This window comes from Ambystoma mexicanum, chromosome 11 (genome assembly GCF_040938575.1).
Source record: "Ambystoma mexicanum isolate Mex_15411 chromosome 11, UKY_AmexF1_1, whole genome shotgun sequence".
Lineage (NCBI taxonomy): Eukaryota > Metazoa > Chordata > Amphibia > Caudata > Ambystomatidae > Ambystoma > Ambystoma mexicanum.
The window spans coordinates 1,272,501,235-1,272,521,492 of NC_090934.1; the positions used below are offsets into that span (position 1 = coordinate 1,272,501,235).

Genomic DNA, 20,258 nt, shown 5'->3' on the forward strand with positions numbered 1-20,258 from the left:
GACTATGAATGCAGTAACTCGTATTGGGCCAGTACAGAACATTTGATGAGGTATTCAATTGAATGCGGACTCTTATTTATTTTGATATCTAATTTCCAAAGTTGATGAATACACTGCTACAAGAAATAGTGATACGTGTTTGCGTCTATGGGCATTGTTTTACCATCAGCATTCTATGAGTGTGGAAAGCAATACATGTGGGAATTAATACCTTATCAACGAAGAATAGTTCTATATCAGTTTGGGGGATTTGTTTTTTTTTTGTTTAACTTTATTAAACTGTAGCTATAAAAATAAATAGAGAATGTAAAGGACATTCCTCTACAGTAGAGAACATGTATGTGTATGTATATGTGTATATATATATATATATATATATATATTTATTCAGGACCAATCTCTTGTTTCTACGGTTCTATGTTCTTTCATCCCCAGTTATTTTTTCTATGAGTTTTTTGGCTGAAAATTTTCAACGAAAAAAAAAACGATCAAAATTGTGTGTGTGTATTTGAGGGGCTTCCCCAAGCACCCTATCACCTACTATTTACTCCCTATTCCACACCCCATACTCCTTCTATCCCCTTACCTACCCCAATATAGCTTTCGATGAGTTTTTTCATTGAAATATTTTCAGCAAAAAAACTCACCGTACAATATACTGCCGTCGTGCCGTTTCCCCATTGCTGAAGCGTCAGGAGTCCTCCTGTGCCTCTGCTTGTGTTTCCGATACGAGGATATGCTGGAAAGCTTGAGCCGGAAGTGCTACACCAAACGAGAGTGGGGCTGGTAGGCAGAGAAGCCGGGCTGCCAGCAGGAGAGCAGAAGTCCGGCAGTTTGGCGAAATGCACACTGGCTTGTGTTTGCCAAACTCTGCCAGTCCTGTTCCCAGATATAGTGTTAGAAACAATAATAAAGGGGCATGAATTGCTATCGCATTGCAGGTAAGTGCTGCAGTTTCGTTCCTATTCCATGAGCAATGTTGAGGAGACACGAACCGCCATCGCATTGCAGTTAAATGCTGCAGTTTTTCTCTTATTTCAGAAACAATGATGAGGAGGTAGGAACCGCCAATGCATAGTAGTTAAAGGGTGCAGTTTCAGACCTAATATCTGAGCGAAAGCCTGGCTATTAATAGGCCACACAATAATCTTCTTCAATGAATTTGTCAAGTAGCAGAGCCTCACCGTTTTTCCTTGGAGGGGGTGGTCTCAGATTGATCAGAGTCTTGTGTCAATATCAGGGTCTCCTTGCGCTTCTTGGGGAGTGGGATTGACGGCTGATTTGACCAGCCTTTACCTCATCAGGAGAACAGCCCCATCTAAGAAACTTTCTGATGTTTCTGAGCCAGGTATTATGTAGGAACCATATGGTCATAGCTCATTAAGATTTAATAAGATCTACCGATGAGATAGATGGGAAGTTGGACCCTAATTAGACCATTATTTTGGGTTTGGTCATTTGCTTGTGTGTTGATTTCCTTGGTTCCGCTGGATCAGATAAAAAACGTTTTACGCGTTAAAATGTGTCGGAGTTCGGTACATTTCTGTCTATTGGGTGATTTCCGGGTAGCTTGTTCTCTTAGAGGATTTGAAAGTGTGTTTTGGGTTTCTGGGATGAATAGCTGCTTTCGTTACTTTGGCGTTAAGGTATTCTTGTTTGGTGTCAAGATTTTTTGGTTTTTGATTTGATAGCGTGAGAGCAGTTGGGTTTGTTACGGTGGAGGTATGTTGGAACACCAAAGACTCCATTGTCAATGCATTTCTCCTTGGTAAAGCAATTGGGCCGAAACAACGTCTGCTACTTTTGGGTGAGATCAGGCTTGGGGTGGTGTCAAGATGCGCCTCGCCTGAAAGGTACGATTGTTGGCAGGTGGCCACTAGTGATGGTGTGCTGCTTTCCCTTCTAGAGGTGCAACTGCAGATTCAAGTTCTGAAATCTTCAGCTATGAACTGCTTGGAACCAGCAGGAGGGGGGGCTACCGGGCACCACTTTTCGTTCCACAAGTAGGTTGTTATCTGGTGGTGTGATTTTAGGTGTCTGCTGCTGGTTGGCGAGGCGACACTGGACCAAAATAGGCCCCCGAATGCTTACGGTTAGATGGGATTTTATCAAATTATGAAACAAAGAATTAATTTTGAACGAACCCAGAACATCTATAAAAATAATACCAAATTTCTTTTTGCGTGTTTTTTGCGGGTAGCTTTAAAAGACACAGCAAATGATTAATTACGATACAACCACAAATAAATAGCGCTTGTAGAGGAAAGTGTCTTGAAAGATCTTTCAAATATGAAGTCTGGCATATACTCCAGTCTATCATGTCTTAAACATTCTTGCCATGACAACCATAAGTGCAAACGAGAGGTTTCGGTCTTTCTTCAGAAATGGCTTGATCGAGCTGTGCAACGAGGGCGTCCTCGGAGGCGTCATGCCGGGAACAGGCATTGCACGTCCCCTCTGGGCCTTGCACTGGGCTGTCAGCCTGGCACTTATGTTTTCTTTTCTACATCTCTCTGTTTTCAACACTCCTTTATTAGCCACATTCTTCAGGAGACAGAGGAGTGATGGAGGGTAAGTCATCAGTGCTGGTTCCCAAAACATCCCATACATCCCAGTTACCTGGTCAATACGCTCCTGATTCAAAGTAAACAAAAAAAGTGATGGAATTTCAAATGTAAAACACTTTCCTCAAACATTACACGGCTATCTATTCACATTGTCTGCACCAGGCACAGCAACAAGCTGCCTGACTGTTGAAACGATGACTAGTAGCAGGTGACTATCACCTGCACTCTTTTGAAGTGTTTTGAAGTAGTAATGGCGTAACCAAGGGGATAATTTTCAGAGCCTTCCAGTTGCCCCTTGTCAGGTGTGTAATGTTTAGCTCGTCTGGGCTTTTAGTCTCGCATGGCTTTTCATTTTGCTACTTGTAGTCCAGCACCTATACTGGAAAAATAAAACCACAATTACTATGCAACCATGTAAAATGGCATATGCTAACATGTTAAGAAATACACAATGGGCCTCATTACAAGTTTGGTGGTAGCTTTGCCGGTAAAACCAGCAGGTTGCCGCCAAACCTGCGATTTTTTTTCTGGCACCTGCGAGTGGGCAATTACCAGGTCATTACGGCCCCACCGGGCCTGGTAATTGCCCATTCGCGGGCGCCATAAAAAAATGCTCCCCATTCCCTTTGAGCCCATTAGGGCTCAAAGGGAATGGGGAGGCCGGATGCACCGACACCATTCAGAATGGTGCCGGTGCATCCGGCATGCTCTACTCACAGGTGCCGGTCCGCACGGCAGGCCAATCCTGGCGGGCAGGAAAGCACCCGTGAGCAGAACTCGTAGTTTGCCGGTACGCTAACAATGCTATCACGGTACCGGCAAACATGGAATGAGGCCTGTCTCAAAAGTTACAGGGGACAACTTGAGAGTCGCATCTTGGCATATAATGATTGAGCTATATATATATATTTATGGGTATATATGTATATATATATGTATATATATAACACCAAGAAAGTTAGGGAGGGTTTAAAAAGGTTTGAAAATAAACCTTTCACCGGAAATTTGAAAGTAGGAATGTCCATTTAAGCAAAGTCACACATTCCACAACGCCATCTAGTAGCCATCGCTGGAAGTTCACTTTCAGTTCAGAGCCAAAACAGCAAGGCATTGTGGATATGCAAATCAGCCCAAATACAAACCTTTTCTCCAGGAAATGCTACTTTATACATAGCGTAATCAACCCAAGACCGACATTTTGCCAGGCTGTCAGGACAACTACATACCTGGTTTCTCTCTTATTATGGATTATCAGTGCAGTATAGTCCTGACAGCTCTGTGGTTGGAGTATTTGGCCACGTTTTCACAACACCAAGAAAGTTATGGGGACTCTGTTGGCACTATACCCTAGCACTATTATGTTACTTGCGCAGCAGAGGAAATTGAAACTTGATGCCAAAAAGAGTCACAAGAAAGATTTGGCACAAACAAGGAAGTTAGAGGTAACATTTCAAGCTAACAGACTTCGCGTGCCAGCTTGAAACGCACACCAGCAGCACAGTGCTAGAAACGTAAAGAGAGTGGAAGGAAGTCCTGGCTTCCGTCTATTTCTGAAGTTCCTGGAAACGGTGACAGCACCGGATGTAGCACAGAGCTGCTCGTCACAAAATGCCATGAGTAATGAAGGCTCTCTCTCTCTCTCTCTCTCTGCCCCTCTCTCTCTCTCTGCCTCTCTCTCGCTCGCTCTCGGCCTCCTCATCTGAATATTATTGCCGAGTTGCATCCTCTTCGGTTGCGAATGAAGCAATTTTGCCCACATCAGATGTCGGTTATTTAGAAAGAACGGCCCATCTCCTGCAAAGAGTGTTTCTTCATAGTCTGTACCAACATGCTTAAGGACATTATTGCAGCTCTGGGCGAAATAGAAAACTGTGAAGCAAAACAGAATGTTTGCCAATCTGATTTTGTTTTTTCTCTTTAGAATTTTACCCCCTTCAATTTTGAGGGTGTCCATTTTTGCCCGGAATTACATAGGTCATTGCAAGCCCCACATGCCCCCACACTGATCAAGTTGCCGCAGAAAATCAACGTTGTTTCGTAAAATAGCTTCTGGGTGCCCGGGGAGACCAGTGGCAAACCAACAGTAAGAAGCGATGTCCCTGTCAAGATTGGTTTGGCTTATGTTAAGTATTGTTCCAATTAATGCATAAACCCCTAGAATATGTGTCTTGCTCTGCACCAAAGATGAGAGCCAAAGTTTACCATGGCTACTCATTATTCTGGGCCAGTGTAATTAGGTAGCCAGTCTTTCCATCTGAAAAGTTTCCAACGAACTTTTTCGATCGAAACTTATCCATCAAAAAAATATGCATCAAATGCCTATATGTGTCGGGTAAAGGGTTAATTTTTATTGGGGTGGATTTTTAAGGGTACAAACCGGGGGGTCGGCAGGGGAACCCCAGCAAAAAAAATACAAAAAAATGTATTAGATGCAAACATTTTCGATGGCTAATTTTGGATGGAAAGACCATAAACCGTGTATTCGGTGAAGTCCAAGAGAGTGGCACTACCATTGATAGGTAGAAGCGGGGGGCAGACTAGAGTGGAGGAAAGGACCTAAATGTAAGTAAGATTGATGAATGGGGCTAAACCAGGTACCTTGGAGCGCATTTTGGAAGTCCCTGTACCATAAATGCAGGCGTAAATTAACTGTGTTACACATTTTCATTGTTTTTTAAGGCAGAGCGTGGGGGCGTGACAGGAGTTACGTTTTACGCTTCCCATTTACCCTCCACCTTCAAAAACAACTTGGTTTCACATCAGAATGAGCTTTTCATGCTGTCATGAAACAAATGATTTTCTATGGGAACCGGCTGCTTAAAAAGCAGGCGGTTTGCATCGAAAATCATTGTAAATACTGTTTGACATGCTGGTATTTTGGACAGCATTTTTTCTTCAGTGTGAACACTGCTTATCATGTACACGTGTTAAGCGGCGTTCACAATGAATATTAAACACTGTCCGATAGGCCATCATGCCGGACAGTCTTTAATTGTAATTGTGAACTCCGCTTGCATGGCAAGCAGCACAAACACTTAAAGGTAAACGCTGCCTGGCATGCAAACATGCCAGGCAGTGTTTGCTTCATTTGCACTGTGCAATGCAAATGTGAAGGGCAAAAGGTGGCGTACATGTTTGCACGCCGTATTTTGCCCTTTGCATTTGCACCCCCCAGGACACATGACAAACATTTAGTGGCGTGGACCCGGCTAGGCCTCACTGCAAATGTGCCAGGTACCTGTTATCAAATTACAACCAGGAACAAAATGAGCTCCCTTCACTCTATCTCCACTCTCACTCCATGACACCAAAATAGGACGCCACACCTCTGCATCAACAATTTTACCTTCACCAAGAGGCTTTCATGGCATGGCCCTTAGAGGACAGTGTTTGCAGCTTTCACCAGATTTCCTAGGTTGCCCCACATCACCCCTTTCACACAGAACATTCTTGATGTCAGATACCTATCTGGGGCAGCAAGGAGCACCAAGCAACTCTACCTGACAAACTTTGGCCAACACACGGAACGCCCGAGCACTTCTTGGATCCAGTCCGCATTCATTACTTTACTAATTTCCCAAACGTTTCTCTCTGAAGTTTCCGAAAACTGCCTTTCCGGCAAAATATTTGTCTGCATGAGAAATCACAATTTCCTTTTCTTTCATCATGACCATTTTTCCAACCTTGTGCATCAATGATAGTGATGCGTTATTCATATATCACTTTTGCCAAAGCGCTTTACAAAGAACATATTTACATACAATATCTCCTAGCTCAAGTTGATACTCATTTATTGACCTCAGAAGGATGAAAGGCTGAGTTAACCTTGCCTGGATTCTAACCTGCGACCTGCAGATCACAGCTGCGAGCGCTCAACCCGCTGAGCTATCTTACCGGCTAAGACACATGCATATACACATTATAACACCACCTCTTACCCACACGCTCACCCCCTTGTGTCTCACTGTATCTCATCACCTTATTATTCCTGTCCTTATTGTTGAGTGTATGCTTATTGCTTTTCCTCACTCTAGATTACAGTCTGGGGATCTCTGGCGGGGTCACCTTGCCCCTATTTATCAGACAAGGATTTGGCACTGCAGGACTGCTACGGTAGTGATTGGCATGGCATAAAAGACACCTAATCTAGCATTTCATAATTTCAGTGGATAAATATCTCAGTAGCCAACCTTCATTGAATGTGAGGGCAGAATCTCTGGGCAGCAAGCGAGTTTGCAATCACAGAAAATGATTGGCAAGTGAGAGAGAGTGGAGTCAAAGAGGACACCTTCAAGGGTCGTTACAGTTTATTAGATAGGGATAGGGAAACAGGATAAGTGGATTTCTCGATAAATTAGAAAAGAGGAAAAAGAAACAAACAGGAACTCAGTTTTATGGTATCAGGTAATAATGTCCCCATACATAATGTCACCAGGAAAAGCCATTGGTGACATTATATATGGCGACGGGTTACAGAGATGTTCCCTGCTCCCATTAAAAAAAAAAAAACTGGTTTTGCAGGGTTGTCCCCCGCATGTTCAATGTAATAATGTCTCCGCAAAAAACTGCAACTTTTTTGTCAGGCGACATTTTTGCGATGACTTTATTAGATGGAACCTGTTTTATCGGGTTTTGATCCTAAGTGGTTGTCCACCATCCATCATCCATCATCCGATCTTATTGAAGATGTGTTATATTTGCATGGTGTTAGAATGTGTACACTTGTCAAGTTTGAAGGCCAGTTGAGGGTTGTCAGTGAAGTTCTGAAAGACAACACCACGCTCGGCCAAGAGATCATACAGGGGATTCCCGTAGAAATTGAACAGCAATGTTGATACGCGGGAACCCTGGGGTACGCCACAATCAACTGCTTCCTGTTGCGACTGTCATCATGTCAGACATGCAATGCTAGGACAAATGGGAAAAAAATAAGTTTTTTAGGCAGACTGTGAAGTGGGAGGCTTGCCTATATACACAATGACACGCAAGCAACATCTGTGTAGTGATACATGATTTGGTGATGTGGTGTACAACAATGAACACAAGTTTGAGATCATCACAACGAATGTCACGCAACCAGGCAAGATGTTCTCGTGCACATATCACCATCCAAAGGTCATTGGTTAATGGGTGGAGGCCGTCCTTAGGGTGTGGAACTGCACGACTCTCCTTTTTGGTTGTACGGCAGTACAGTAAGGGCTAGCCCAACAGGTCTGTGCCTTGTGTAGCCGATCATTTCGATCAATGCTACCAGCCCAATGTGCTTTAAAATGCTAGATGTTTTCTCAGCAATGCATTCCTAGGTACTACTACTGCTGCGAGTAGCTATGAGATGCAATTTACGAATGTGAGCCGCTTTTGATTTGGGGCCCACTCCAACTCTGCTTGTATGGCTCATTCAAATAACATCCTATGCACACCCTCCATGGCACAAAAGGCCTGCAAAGTGACTATGGAATATATTGGTACTAAGATAAACATACCATTGTCTATGCTAAGCTATTGCCATCTTTCAATACTCAGTGTTACTTACTTTTTATGTGACCCATGTAAGGACCTCAGCAGGAATACTACGGACCTCATTACAAGTCCGCCAGACTCGTAACACTGATTCCGCCGCCTGAGATCCCGGTGCCACCAGGACATTACAGGTCCCGGCCGCCCTGGCGGCGGAAAGTGTAAGTCCCCTTTCCCATAGACTCCCATTCGAATCCATGGGAATGGGGAAACGGAATCACCCGCACCGTTGCGAACGGTGCCAGTGCTTTTGTGAAAAATCTGCGGGTGGGTGCCGTTACGCCTGGCAGGTTAGACCTGTCGGCGCAACGGCCCCCGCCCGCAGAGTTGTAGTGTGTTGGTCCGGAAAGGATGCCGGTACGGTGCGATCGGCACCCTTATTTCCAGACCACCACACTTGTAATTAGGCCCAACGTCTAATATGATAAGAATTCTGTGTTCTGTCGAAAGAGAATATATATTATCATTCAACTTTCCTCTGTAATGGATACGAAGGGTCTGTAAGCACCCCCTCTGCCAGAGGACAGAATGTAAGCTTTAGTTGCCTGCTCTGCCGTGCTGCTTTCTGAGTCCGACAGGCCAACTGGCCCTGTTAAAGAGCTACACATCAGAACAAAATTGGTTATCTCTGCCTAAAAGTGGCAATTGTATACGTGCACCAAAATAGAGATTGTGCCTTGGGAATTCTGGGAAGTCTGGATTCTTTTACAGATATGAAGACAAGCATTATGCTCGTATACCTTCTTTATAAACACTACAAATATAAAATGTGTAAACTGTTTTTCCCGTAATCGTTTCTGAGTAAAATTACTCCTCTAGTACTAAACTGGCTTACCCTGTGTAAAATAAGTGGCTCTCTCCTCATGCCAGCTTTTCTAAAAGTCTTGGGACTCCACTTTGGTTGTGAGGTGTCTGACATAGGGTCTCATGACGAGGTCGGCGGTAACCCGCTGGGGCTAGTGGGGGGTTGCCACTGAACTCGTAACATTGTTTTTCCGCCACCTGATAGGCCAGTACCACTGGGATATTACAAGTCCCGGTGGCCCGGGAAGTCAGGCGGTGGGAACTGTAAATCCCCATTCCTGTGGAGTCCGAAATGGGGACACTGAAGCACTGGCACTGTTGCTGCCGGTGCTTCCATGGAAACCATGCCTGTAGGGGCCGGTGCTGCCGGCAGGTCTGCATTGCTTCCGTGGAAACCATGCCTGGAGGGGCCGGTGCTCCCAGCAGGTCAGCAACGGCCCCTGCAGGCATTTTCATAGTCTGGCGGTACAGAAAGGGTGCCGGTACGTTCCTACTGGCACCCTTATTACCGGACTGCCAGACTTGTAATGAAGCCAACTACTGAGCCAAAACTAAAACCTGGCGCGAGTACAGTTCATTGTATGTACTGGGTAAAGCATCTCTGCTACAGGCTAAGCACAGAGCCAGAGACTTTTCTGACTGTTCAGTAGCCTGTGGGAAATCCCCTTGCCACATGGGTAAACACGTAAATTCTCTTCGGCATATGAATGGAGGATCCAAACATGGATGCCGCTGTCAACCTTAGTAATCTTCGTGTCCGCTGCAAGACTGGACTTGACAAGAGCACGGATGGCTATGATTCAGTGATGGGGTGAGCATATATAGTGGCTGGGTAATGATTCATTGCTTCTATGCAGCCGGCATATGATTAATCATTGCTTTTGCAATCACGCCTGATGTGATGATTGGGGGTGTGAAGGGAGAATTTGCATTCAGCTTTCTGGCATTAATGATTATTTTACTACCAAATATGGGATCATTAATGTATTTGTATTTATTAGGTTTATATAGCGCTTTACACCAAAGTGCTGTACATTTTAACAACAGTATACATTTAACAAATAACAAAAATAACAGTAGAAGCAAAAACAATTTTGAATCAGTCCAACAAAGCAGTATGTAGAGCAATTAGACAGAAGGGAAGGGAGAGGGTGAGTAGAACTGGGAGGAATGGGAAGGAAGGAGGAGGATGACGGAAGGGGTAAAGGGAAGAGGATATAGTGGAGGGGGAAGTGGATGGAGCTGATATGGGGAGAAAGAGGGTAAGAGAGGGGGAGGGAGAGGCGAGGCGAGGGGAATCATGGCGGGGAGTGGAGAAGGAGAGATTTAAGGGACGTGCGGAATGAGCAAAAGGTAGGGATAGAGCGGATTGAGAGAGGTAAGGAGTTCCAGTGAAGGGGAGCTAGGAGTTGGAAAGAGCGGAAACGGGAGGAGGCACACTCTCATATTGGGCAATTACAGTCCATATTGCAAAATGAAGGTCATTATTGCTATTCCTATACTGACATTATTGCTATTCCTATACTGTCTGACTGGACGATCAATGTCTCCAGTTAACTTTAATCCCTTGTTGGATTGATGTATTTCCCGCAATGAATCTAGTTATTTGCACATATGATTTTCTCATTTTATTCTGTGCACTTACATTAGAATCTGGATAACAGTGTATAGGTTTCCATGTTATTTCTGGACACCTATTTATTTTCCAAACTAATCTCTCCACTAGGATACCCAAAATAGCCTAGAAATGGAACAAGCGGAATGTGTTTGCCTCATCAGAGGACAATGGTGTCCTATTAATATATAGAATTGGCTTACAAAACATGTTGGGTGACCCCGTAGTGTAAGCCATTATGTATAATGAGCAATATAGCATGACTATGCATTTCGTAATGATAGAGTTCACAATTTTCACAGATGGGCCTCAATGTGATTTCCCTCCCTGTGATGCCATTTGTGTCAAAGGACATAAGGTGCCATTGTAAATACTCACTAGTACTCATTCTTAAGCACAGTACGCAGCTTTTAGTGCGTTTGTGCATGAAACTAAAAAACAAATTGGGCCACAGTAAGGAGGTGTGGCAAAAAGTGGCACTATTCTTGACCGCCATTCTACCACACGGCCGTACTACGAGTTTTGGTTGTCTGGTGGAGGCTGTACCGCCAGCAAAAAGCTGGAGGTAAATTATCCACCTTAATGTCAAAAAAGATTTACCAGGCAAAATGACTGCTCATGAAAAACTAGAACTAACACCACAGTGCCACCACTTGTAATTCCATGGACCGAGGGCAGTAGCGGTAATCGATTTTGGCAGAAACTCGACAGATTTACTGCTGATTTACCACCAAATTGGCAGTAAGAGTCATCGGTTTTGCTTGCCAAACTCGTAATGAGATTATTATTTACCCAAAATGAGACACTCTAAAACGATTCATGTGAAAAATTCTTAATGTGCCAAATTGTGCCAAAATATAAATCATTCACAAAGAAACTCTGCATATAACATATTTCTTACTGTCCTACACATAACTAGAAAATTCCATAATTTGTCGTCCCCTTACCTGCAAATTATTTATGCTAACCACTTTTTTAGAGCACTTAATCCTGTTTAATGTGCTGAAATGTGCCCAGCCATAAAGCAATGGCCCAAGAAGGTTCTCTCGGCCACCTGCTGCCAAATAAAAAGGCCAAGATGTTTGTATTTCACCGAGATCTTCCACTCCCTTTAATCAGCTTGAAGAACACGTCCTACACAATGCAAAATTATTACAATTAAAGCATAGATGCTGCAAAAGTTAGCAGTTTGTGCAACAAATATTTCCTTTTTTTTTGCTGAAAAAACTTGGACTTAATGTCGTTAAATCCTTGGGGATTTGTCAAAGAACCCTGAAGCCTGAAAAAATGAGAAACATCTCGAAACCTGATTTTAGATCAATTTCTCTAGAACCGAGAAATATCTCTAACACTCATTTTAGACAAAATTCTCTAAAACCAAAGAATATCCGTAAGCGAGAGATAGGAGAGATGGCACACAAAAAGAAATAGCAGCATAATATCAATTTATTGTATTTGATCTTCTGACAGCAACATGGATTGACTGATAGTAACAATGACCGATTGTATTTATCGTAATAGCAGCATAATATCAATTTATTGTATTTGATCTTCTGACAGCAACATGGATTGACTGATAGTAACAATGACCGATTGTATTTATCGTAATAGCAGCATAATATCAATTTATTGTATTTGATCTTCTGACAGCAACATGGATTGACTGATAGTAACAATGACCGATTGTATTTATCGTAATGGTTTGGTTAGTAATACACATACGAAATGTTTATAGTGTGAGGGAGTTGCTGCTAGTTTCAACAGCTTTGACTGCATGGTTTGCCGTAATTAATACATGCATATTTTTTCTTGTAGCACACTCCGAGCTTCTTTCGATATCCTGAAACAAGGTGAGTATGTAGCGCTTAGATAAGATCATTGTTGCAGCTCATTTGTAGTGCATTAAACCCTTTTGTTAATGTGTGACCAGACGTAGGGCGTGTGCAGTAGCAGCGATCATGGCTCCCCTTTGTTAAGGTTCTTAGTTGGTGACCGGTTCATCAGAGAATTACTTTCAAATCCTTACTTGTAGTTCGGAAATCCATCTTTGACTGGTGGCAGGGTGGTTCCTAAAAGGTCCAAGGCAGTGGGCAGCAAAAGACATGCAGATCCCATAATTTGCATATAAAGTGCCATCACCGAGCATCACAAAAAATGGTGTCATATGGGTGACATCACATTCTTTAATGCACACTAGCCTCATGAGAAGTGACATTGCAACCGTGGGATCACAGCTATTGACATCTGTAAAAGGTGTAATCATGTCACACAAGGTAACAGGTGGTTAGCCACTAAATGTGCACTCAAAGCTCTGGGATATAAGGTCAATGAGATGCATGTGCACCCCTGGGTGTTGAGTATATACAGCTTTAGGAATGTAGCTGGGCAGGATCTTATGGGGCTTAACAGTGACTTGTAGTTAAAAGGCTACAAAAAAGGATGTTGCAGCTCTCATGCAAGAAATTAGAAGCATGAGGGCTGATAATGGGGGCTGGGTAGATAGAATCACCCAAAGGATTGACATAATGGAGGAGAGACTGAAGGAAGTCCAGCACAATCAATCCTCGCCGTCATCCTAGAGACCCAAATGGACATGCCTATGTCTGAAATGGAGAGGTGAGCGTAGGAGGTGAGAACGTCTTTGAAGTTGACGGGTATAAATACAAGCGGGTGAAGGAAGAGGTCATCTGGAGAGTCACAGAGGAACTGCTGGGGGAAGCCAGCACCTCACATAATCTGAGGGAAAAGGTGAATGGCGATAGACAGTGGCTTATCAAAGGACCAGAAAGAAGACGGATGCAAGGACCCAGAAAATTTAGGAAGCTGAACACATCGCCTGCTGCAGACACCTGAACCAGAGCTGGAGTACAACCTGGCAGACACTCGCTAGGGGGTCTTGACTCAATGGGAATGTAGAAAATGGGACTAGCCGGTACTCCAATGGTTGTCCTACAGCACTATGCTGAAATAGGGTAGTACATGTGGTGCAGGGGGTTGCTGAAGTTTTGAACGTTGAAGTTAAGGTTTGTCATTTGTTCACTGGCGGCCGGGCGGGTGGGAAGTTTGGGGGCTCTAGGGTAATGTGATGCTGAAGGAAGGGTCCCAAAGGGATCAGGTCCTACTGGTGGTCCGGTCTCATCCAGGTGACGTAACTGAGTCCGGTGCCTTTTTGAGGTTTCGGGGGGGGTTGAAGCTGGGGTCCTGGTACAAGGGAAGTGGTATGGCAGGCACTGGCCGCCCAGGTGGCATGATGGGCCCTCCCGCAGAGTACTATCAGGATGTTGCTAGTGATTGACGGGGCAAGGGAAGGCCATCTGAGGGTTGGGACTTTGAATGTCAGGGGGCTGAATACACCCACAAAGAAGTCCATGGTGGCTAGGGAATTCTGGAGAGCGGGACTCGATGCCCTGTTCTTCCAGGAGACTAAATTTGGTAGAGGAGCGGAACAGAGGGTCTCAAGTGGTTTGGTGGGTCAGGAATGCTGAGGATCAGGGGCCTTAAGGAAAGCGGGTGTGGGTATCCTCATAGGGAAAGCCCTGGAAATGGATGTCTCGAAGGTGTGGGCTGATGTGGAAGTAAGGGCCCTCCTGATCTCAGGTACCATTAAAAAGAAATGCTTTACTTTCACCACAAGTTATGGCCCGAACCAGGGGGCAGCCAAGGTTCCTGAAGAAAACTCTCCTGAAAATAATGCTCGATGCTTCAGGCCACCTTATAATAGGAGGTGACTTTAACATATGGGCGGATGTCCAGTTAGACAGACGGGTGCTGACGACGGGGACACAGGAACTGCTGAGACAAGGTTATGGAGATGTCCTTAAAATGCTGGAGCTATATGGCTTGCAGGACATATGGCGGCACTTACATCCAAAAGAAAGGGGCTATACCTTTACTCGCCCCCTTACGGAACCATCACCAGAATTGATTATATGCATATCTCCAGGAGCCTATGGGAAGAAGCACTGGGTTCAGAGATTCACCCGATTACCTGGTCCAACCATGATTGATATGGTAATAGTGGACGTGAATTGGCAGGGAATGGTCCTGCAGGGGTCCAAATGGAGGTGCAATGAATCCCTTTGGAAGGATCCAATGTTCCACTCAGAGTTGGCTTAAGAAATCAGGGAATACTTCAAAACAAATCATATGGGTGAGCTCCCGAAGAGAATAGTATGGGGAGCATGAAGGTGACATGGAGAGGGATTCTGATTAGGGAATGGCAAGGAAAAAGAGGGAGCACACATTTATTGAAAATAGACTGAGGGCAGAGATCAAACAGCTCGATAAATAGGTGTGTGAGTATACTGAGAGCAAGGAGAAATGGGTCTGGGAGGCAAGGGGGATGAGAGAGGAACTGAGATTTCTAGAGGAAGGACAGATAATTAGAAAACTGCAATTCCTGAAACAGACGTTTTATGAGAAGGGGGATAAGGCGGACGCACTGTTGGCAGCCAGGCTGAGGGGACAGCGAGCTGAAAGGTGGGTTGAGGACATAGAAAGGAGGCATAGAGTACAGGACAACATGACAGATGGGATTCGGGAGGCTTTTGCTTCCTTCTATGAAAAGCTGTACGAGACCGAGGTTACCCCAGAGGCGGGAGACATAGCGGCATACTTAGTGGGCACGCAGATACCCATGTTATCTCCTGAAGAATCCGAGGCACTGGAGGCCCCCATATCAGAAGAAGAAATTAAGAGGGCAGTCGCTAGTCGCTAGAAACACTTGTGTATAGGCACGTTATAAATGCCATATCATATCATCAGGGAAGGCCCCAGGGGGAGGATGGATTTACGGCAGGGTTTTACAAGACCTTCCTTGCCCCCGCTTCTGCCATTTATGGTAGAGCTGTTTAATGACTTCCTAGAGACAGAGGAAGCCCCGGAATCTTTCTCCTTTGGCCCTGATAACGGCTGTACACAAGGAGGACAGAGACCCCCGATTATGCGTGTCTTACCACCCCATTTTCCTCCTGAACATTGATGTCAATATACACACCATGGTATTAATGGCAAGACTCGAGGGGTACATGCCCCAAATGGTCCACCCGGACCAAGTGGGCTTTATGAAGGGACGACATGCGGCTGACACAATGAAGAAAACCTTACACCTTAGCCATGAAGCTCTGGGGATGTCTGTGGACCCCTCCCTCCTTTCGGTGGATGCCGAAAAGGCTTTTGACAGGGTGGAGTGGGGATTTCTCAAAGAGGTGCTCGCTAAAGTAGGCATGGGAAACCAGCTTCTCCATGGGATAATGACCGTTTACACAGCCCCTGGGCGTACATTTCAGTGAATGGGGGATACTCCCGCTGGTTTGGATTGAGCAGGGGAACTAGGCAGGGCTGTCCCCTCCCCCCAACCTTATTTGCACTCTCACTGGAACCTTTTGCCCAGAGAATTAGGGATGACCCCCAAGTAGAAGGATTCCTGGTGGAAGGAGTGAAGTACAAAGTGCATGTGAGTAACCCCTTAATCTCCATACCAAGAGTAATTCAGTTGATTGAGCAGTGCAGAGTCTTCTCTGGGTTCAAGATCAACAGGGCTATATCAGTCCTTTTCCCCCTGGACAGGGATGGCATTGGGGCAATCGAGAGGTTCAATTAATTGGGGGTGCAGGTCAATCTGGGAACACTCCGATACCTGGGGATCAACCTCACACAGGACTTGGGAGACTTATTTGAAGCTAACATCCCCCCATGCTGTCCAAATTTCAGGCAGATCTGATAAAATTGAACAAGTTGACTATATCATGGCTCAGACGCCTCAATGCCCTTAAGATGGTTTGCCTCCCAAGGTTCCTTTATGCATTCCAGATGCTCCCAATCCTGATCCCAGATGCCTTCTTCCGTGAAATAAAGGCAGCTCTCCTGAGATTACTGTGGCAGAGGAAAAGAGCTAGGATATCCTGTGATGTCCGGACCTTACCTAAAGAGAAGGGTGGAGTGGAGCACCCAGACATGAAAATGTACTATAAAGCTTTGCAACTGAGGGTCCTTATAGCCTTATATCTCATTTTAGGGACCTCCAGTGGTTTACCCTGGACAACCTTCAGCTGTCCCCCGCGACTGTAGGGGAATGGCTGTGGGTGCCATGAAGCAAGCTCCCCCGCAGAATCCAAGATCACCCTATCCTGGGGACTATATGGAACATTTGGCAACAAGGCGTTGAAACGAAAGGTGTAATCACCTGGACCACACCCCTGAGTCACTGGGCATACGAGAGGCGATCCCAAACCCTGACAGATTTCAGAAATGGTTTGAGGCAGAACTGGAAAGAATCTGCCAACTGTGGAGGGTGGCACATTCATTACCCTAACTGACCTGGAAGGGGCACTGGGCATAGGGGCTCTCTCTGTCTTCTCATACCTTCAACTAAACTGGGTGATAATGGAGGGGTCATGGAGCGATAAGATACAGAGGGACCTTACCCCCTTTGAAAAGCTTTTAGATAAAAGTACTGAAATAAAAAGGTCTGATTTCGGCAATGTATGGGGAACTGGTAGCCGCGGGGAGGAGGTCCACAGTGAAGCTGAGACAGAGGTGGGAAAGTGACATGGAGATGGAACTAGACCCGGTGCTTTGTGAAAGACTATGTAGGGGAGCCTTTCAGACATCGATCTCAAGCCAATACAAGCTGCACGCCATTAAGTTCCTCCATACGTGGCAATATGACCCTGTCGGCCTCTCAAAGATGTTTCCGAGAGCCAAACCCTCCTGTTGGCGTGCTTGTGGTGCTAGATCCGATTACTGGCACATGTGGTGGGAGTGCCCAAGGATACAAGTGTTCTAGGATGAAGTCCTAGGGTGGATCAAAGAACTAGACGGGATCCCCTGGGATGAATTTCCCATGTTGATCTTGTTCGATATGGAGGAAGTGGATGGAGAATATGTTAGGCTGACAACAATGGCAGCGTCCCTGCTTTTACCAGCGCAGGCCTGCATTGCCATGAAGTGGAAAGGGGCTCACACCCCATGTAAAAGGGAGTGGATCAACGTGCTCTTGAACATATGAATCATGGAAAGAATAACTGCTGCCTGAAATAGAGGGATAGAGAAAGAATGAAGGGAGGAGGAAACTGCGGCAACATCCCAATCAACGGTGGCGTAAAACACCCAGAATGCTATTTTTAGTCAGGTGGTCTCTGTTCTTAAATAACACTGGTGAGGCGGCCAAAGGCGTAATTTCTGTGCTCACTATTTCAATTCGATTCTAGGGTCATAAATGTGGTTGTTATGCGTTAAGGAAGACACCGTTACCGAGGGTGAAAGGGGGAAACCGGGAGCAAAAAGGGGGGACATACCAAGGTGATGGGGGGGGCGGTCGGTGGGGAAAACAAGTTTGTTCTCTGTTGATTAATTCTCCACTTCATAATGTTTACTGTTTTTGATATACTAAATTCCGAAATAAAAAGTAAATAAAAAAAAAAACATAATACATTATTTATTATTTCAATTTTTTGCAAGAAAGAACTATGCTCACAAGTGAGCTCAAAGACTATTCAGTTGTCAGTGTGCACTTTCTAAAGGGACAATATAATTCTTATGGTAGGCATTGCTGATTTGTAAAGTGCAACTCCTCTCTTTGTGCTTTATACGAAGCAGAACTATAGTCTATTAACCCAATGTAAGAATAAGGCATTTTCTATAGCCCACACCGAACTGAACTACTGCTAGGTGAACTCAGTTAAGCAAAAACAGCCGCAGTTCCTCATTCACAAAGCATTATTTCAATGGGATTCTGCCCATTCTAAGGCCCTTTTGTAAATCAGGCACAGGTAAAGTAATTTGCCCAGGATCATAAAGCTTTGTCATTTGAGATAAACTGGGATTCAAGCCCTGGTTTTCTGCTCCCACACCACATAATGTCGTCACGTCCAAAGGGATCAAGAAAACAACAGAAAAAATGCGCATCTGCAAGGCGATTCACATTCCTTGTGTGAAAAATGCATCCCTAGTACAACATCAAATTCAAAGAACGGAAAACCTTATAGCTTTGTATTATATTGTATCGATACTTATAGAGCGCAACAAGACCAAGCGCCATCAAGGTGCTAGGAGAGAGTAAGGTTGCATGTCGGGAACTAAAACAAAAGGGTTTTAAGCTGTTAAATTCAGGAGTGCCCCGAATCTGAGGCGGAAGGGCATTCCACAACGATGTGGCAAGCGCAGAGAAGGATCTATCTGCAGCTCGAGGCCGCTGGAATCGAGGAACGATCACCAAAGACTGATTGGCTGATCGAAGAAGCCTGTTCGGTTGGTAAGGTATGAGTCTGGATTGAAGAAACTCCGCCCCAAAGTGTTGGATGGCACTGTGAACAATACACAAGATTTTGAACTTCACTCGGCTCCTAAAAGGGAGCCAGTGAAGACGACGAAGAAGGTCATGGAAGTGAGCCATTCTAGGTGCATTTAAAGCAAGCCTAGCCACTGAGTTTTGAAGGATCAGAAGATGTTGAAGCAGAGCCTGCGCCTGACCAGCATAGATCCCATTACAATAATCAATTGATCCCATGATAGCAGCGGTCACCATTTTTGACCTAGAATCGGCCGGGAAAAAAGGAAGAATTTTCCTAAGCAATTTGAGCTTAGCAAAGCCCGTTTGACAAACTGTGGTGATTTGGGCTTCTCTAGAGCCTGAGGACAAGATTTTAATTCATAGGCTCTTGACTGATGTAGAAGGTTCAGAGCATGGGCCAAAAGACGTGGCTTTACATTGTTTTGATCAGTACTTTATACATTTCATTATAAGGCTCAACCCGATGTGCCAGCTTGAGACCCCATCTTTTTGCTATCTTTGTAAGCCCACATCTGATCAGGGGCCAGCTCAAGCACCCTTGAAGATACAGTCTGCATGGACCTGAAGAAAGCTTGGAACGAGTGATCCTAAAGCTCACACAGACTGAAACCAGTCCATTCTCCCAGTGGTATGAATGAATGAGCCATGGGCATTGAGTGGAAATACTGGGTATCAGCACTCACTACCACTATGCTTCTATTTAGGAACTCCTGAAGGCTACTTGACAACCTCTGTCCCTCATACTCGAATCCAAATAATTGCCCTAAAACGTTAAACGGCCTCCGAGAGTAGAGAGGACAAGGACCAAAATCCCAAAAAAGAAATATTTGACTGATGCTAGTAGTCATCTAATAGAAGTTTTTGTTTGATGTAGTGGCTGTGTTTGTCATCAAATGCACTGCTTTCTTGATTTGTACATGAACATGTTTTAATAAGAAATTCAATGTCCTGTTATTTGGAGTTCAAAGACCGTGTGATGTCTGTGAGGGGTCAAGGGTTGGGCGATGTCACGTCCCCAACCTCTGTATTTTTAGTGAAATGATGGCACAGGACTGAGTTTTATGCTGATTATTTTCTTTAAAATAATAATTATTCAGCATTTACATAACGCTACAAACCCTCAGGCATCTGAGCGCTGCTTATTATTACCCATGGTGTGTGGTGCTCATTTATCGACCTTGGCAGGGATTTGAACCTGTGTCAGCAGGCTGTGCACTAATGTCAAAGCAAGCACTCTACTCACTGTGCTATCTGATCGGCTAGGCCTTCACCAAAAATTCCAGTGATGGGATTGCACTTGACATGGTCTTTTTGATGCATTATCTTTTGAGGAGCAGGTTTGCAGGTTGATTCTCTTCCAGGAAATAGAATCTAGAGATGTGTAAAGACACTCTCTGGTTTACTGACACCTATTTCAGTAAAGGAAGTGGCCTGGGCAAATGTCTAATGCACACTAGAATGT

At 44.7% G+C, this 20,258-nt stretch overlaps 1 protein-coding gene across 3 annotated transcripts in view; it reads left to right on the forward strand.

Annotated features, from left to right (window-relative positions):
• PSTPIP1 (proline-serine-threonine phosphatase interacting protein 1) overlaps positions 1-20,258 on the forward strand; it is a 378,052-nt gene that overhangs the window by 176,699 nt on the left and 181,095 nt on the right. For all 3 annotated transcript variants that reach the window (XM_069624738.1, XM_069624737.1, XM_069624739.1), the window contains one exon: positions 12,319-12,353. In XM_069624738.1, coding sequence (XP_069480839.1) covers positions 12,319-12,353 — 35 coding nt within the window. The remainder of the gene's footprint in view (positions 1-12,318; positions 12,354-20,258) is intronic.